Below are 2,388 nucleotides of genomic sequence, written 5' to 3' on the forward strand. Positions count from 1 at the left end.
GCAAGCTGGAGTGGATGCGGTGGAGGTGCGTGGGAGGGGTGGGTGAGCGCGATGAGCAAGGCGAGGAGCCAGGGAAGGAGCTCAGCTTGGGGAGGGGAGGGGCGTGCTCAGACCTCCCCATGACCTCCACCTCCAGGACGCCAGCAGCATCGTTTTCCTCTGTGATCTGCACATCCATTTCCCCCCCAACATCCTGGACTGCATCCGCAAACACTGTGTGGAGGGCAAGCTGGCCTTTGCGCCTGTGGTCATGCGCCTAGGCTGTGGGAGCTCGCCGGGGGACCCGCATGGTAATGCCCTGGATGCCCCCCATGCCCCGCTAACCCCAGGAGTCCCACCAATGCCAGGGTAAGACCCAGGCCCTTGGGGGCCTCTCCCAACCCCCCAAGGTAGGCCTAAGGGCCCGTCAGTGCCCTTCCTATTGCCTAGGACCCCAGAAGCTCCCGGGGAGGAACCTCCTCCAGCACCCCGGTCATGTGCAGGGCTCCCGGTTATGACCGCACACAGAAGAGTGACCCTTGACACCCCTCTGAGTCTGGGGAGGGAGACCTGCAGGTCTGGTGTCTGACAGGCGTCTCCCCGCCCAGGCTACTGGGAGGTGAACGGCTTTGGCCTCTTTGGGATCTACAAGTCAGACTTTGACCGCGTCGGAGGCATGAACACCGAGGAGTTCCGGGACCAGTGGGGGGGCGAGGATTGGGAGCTCCTGGACAGGTGACCGCCTCCCCGTCCTCAGGGGGCCGGAGCGTACTTCCGCTGAAGTGGGGAGGGCTAGCCCCGGAGGCCCTCACATGCTGCAGGGCTCAGTCCTTCTGCTTCATCTCCCGGGATCTGTGACCCCACCCCACCCCCGAAACCTCTTCCTACGGCTAGGGTTTTGCAGGAACAGCCTTTTAACCAATTCTGTCCCCAGGTCCTATAGGCCCAGTGGTGGCCCTGAGTCCCCATCTCCCACCGGGGTGCCACAGGACCTGACACCCCTAGCCCCTGGGCCAGGGACCTGACCACTTCCCTGCTGCCCTGTCCCCGGGCTCCAGGAGAACCAGGGCAGCCACAAGTATCCCCTACCACCCAGTTCCTGTAGGCGCTGCTCCCCAGGGTCCTGACACTTCCCTCCCACCCAGGGTCCTGCAGGCAGGGCTGGAGGTGGAGCGACTCCGACTGCGGAATTTCTACCACCACTACCACTCCAAGCGGGGCATGTGGGGCGCACGTGGCCGGAAAGGCTCCCGCACGGAGGGACCCTGAAGACCAGGCCAACCCCCCAGCCCCTGGCCACAGGCCCATGGTGGGGGCTGGAGGCCGGGCCCTGAGCCTGGTCCCTGGGAAGCCGGCAGGGTTCATCACAGGGGAATGGCCACCACCGGTGCCTGGCCCAGCGAGGCCGCTGCCCCCTTTGTGCCCCTCCCCAGAGAGGCAGCCTTCACAGCTGGTTGGGGCCTGGACTTGGTCTCCATACTCTGTGCGATGATTTCTGTGAAATTTTGCCGTAGCGATGACATTGTTTTCAGGATTTCCGAGAGTTCTGTCTGTTCTGTTTTTTATTCAGAATGAAATGAAATATTTTTTTTAGTTCTGACTTGTCCTGTGCCTCGTTTTCTTGGGAGGGCAGAGATCAGCCTCAGTGACTGCCAGAGAGCCCTGTCCTCCTGGGCACTGTCTCTGCCCCTGAGGCCCCTTCCTGACTCACAGCAATAGCAGCCACACTGACCCCACCTTCTCCCACCCTCAAGGCCACTCTCTTCCTGCCCTCTCCCCTTGAGCTTCAGAGGTGAGACCTGGAGGTGAGAGGGCTTCAGACCTCTTTCCTGTTGCTCATGTGGCCACTAGTAACAGACATGAGGCAGGGCCTGCACAGCTTTCAGAAAAGCGCATTCAGCCATTTCACTCCTTTTGAAAACAGAACTACCCCTACCCCACCTTCCTAGAAGGTCAAGGTGAACTCGGCACCTGACTATGGCCACCTGAGTAGCACTCGGGCTGAGCTGCCAGAAGCCGAAAACCCAACTCAAGCTTGTTTATGCCATAATGGGAGGAGGGGGTGATTATTTGACTTCTGTTCATATAAGTGGAAGTCAGGTTCAGGAGAACACTTGGAGAGTACTGACCCAGAGGCTGGATGATGCTGTCAAGGCCCAGCTCCTCCCTGGGGGTCTCAGCTATCTCAAGATGGGTCCTAGTGATGGAGGAGGGCTGGTGCTCTGCCTGGTACTAGGCAGCTGCCTGTATGAGTCCCTTGTGGCTGCCTAACAGATTTCCAGGAACACAGTAGAATGTGTGACCATGTTCTGGAGGTCAGAACCGAAAACCAAGGTTTCTGCAGCTCAAGCTCCTGGAGGCTTTGGGACTGAATCTGCCTTGTCTTCTCCCTGCTTCTAGAGGCCACTT

At 60.0% G+C, this 2,388-nt stretch overlaps 1 protein-coding gene across 1 annotated transcript in view; it reads left to right on the top strand.

Annotated features, from left to right (window-relative positions):
- The window catches only part of B4GALNT4 (beta-1,4-N-acetyl-galactosaminyltransferase 4), a 42,402-nt gene extending 40,826 nt beyond the window's left edge, over positions 1–1,576 (top strand). The window contains 4 exon segments of the mRNA XM_077773407.1: positions 6–25; positions 137–290; positions 588–714; positions 1,125–1,576. Of these exon segments, the coding sequence (XP_077629533.1) occupies positions 6–25; positions 137–290; positions 588–714; positions 1,125–1,248 (425 nt within the window). The 3' untranslated portion in view covers positions 1,249–1,576.
- The last annotated feature ends 812 nt before the right edge of the window (positions 1,577–2,388 follow it).

Source organism: Crocuta crocuta, unplaced genomic scaffold (assembly GCF_008692635.1).
Source record: "Crocuta crocuta isolate KB4526 unplaced genomic scaffold, BGI_CrCroc_1.0 scaffold1161, whole genome shotgun sequence".
Classification (NCBI taxonomy): Eukaryota; Metazoa; Chordata; class Mammalia; order Carnivora; family Hyaenidae; genus Crocuta; species Crocuta crocuta.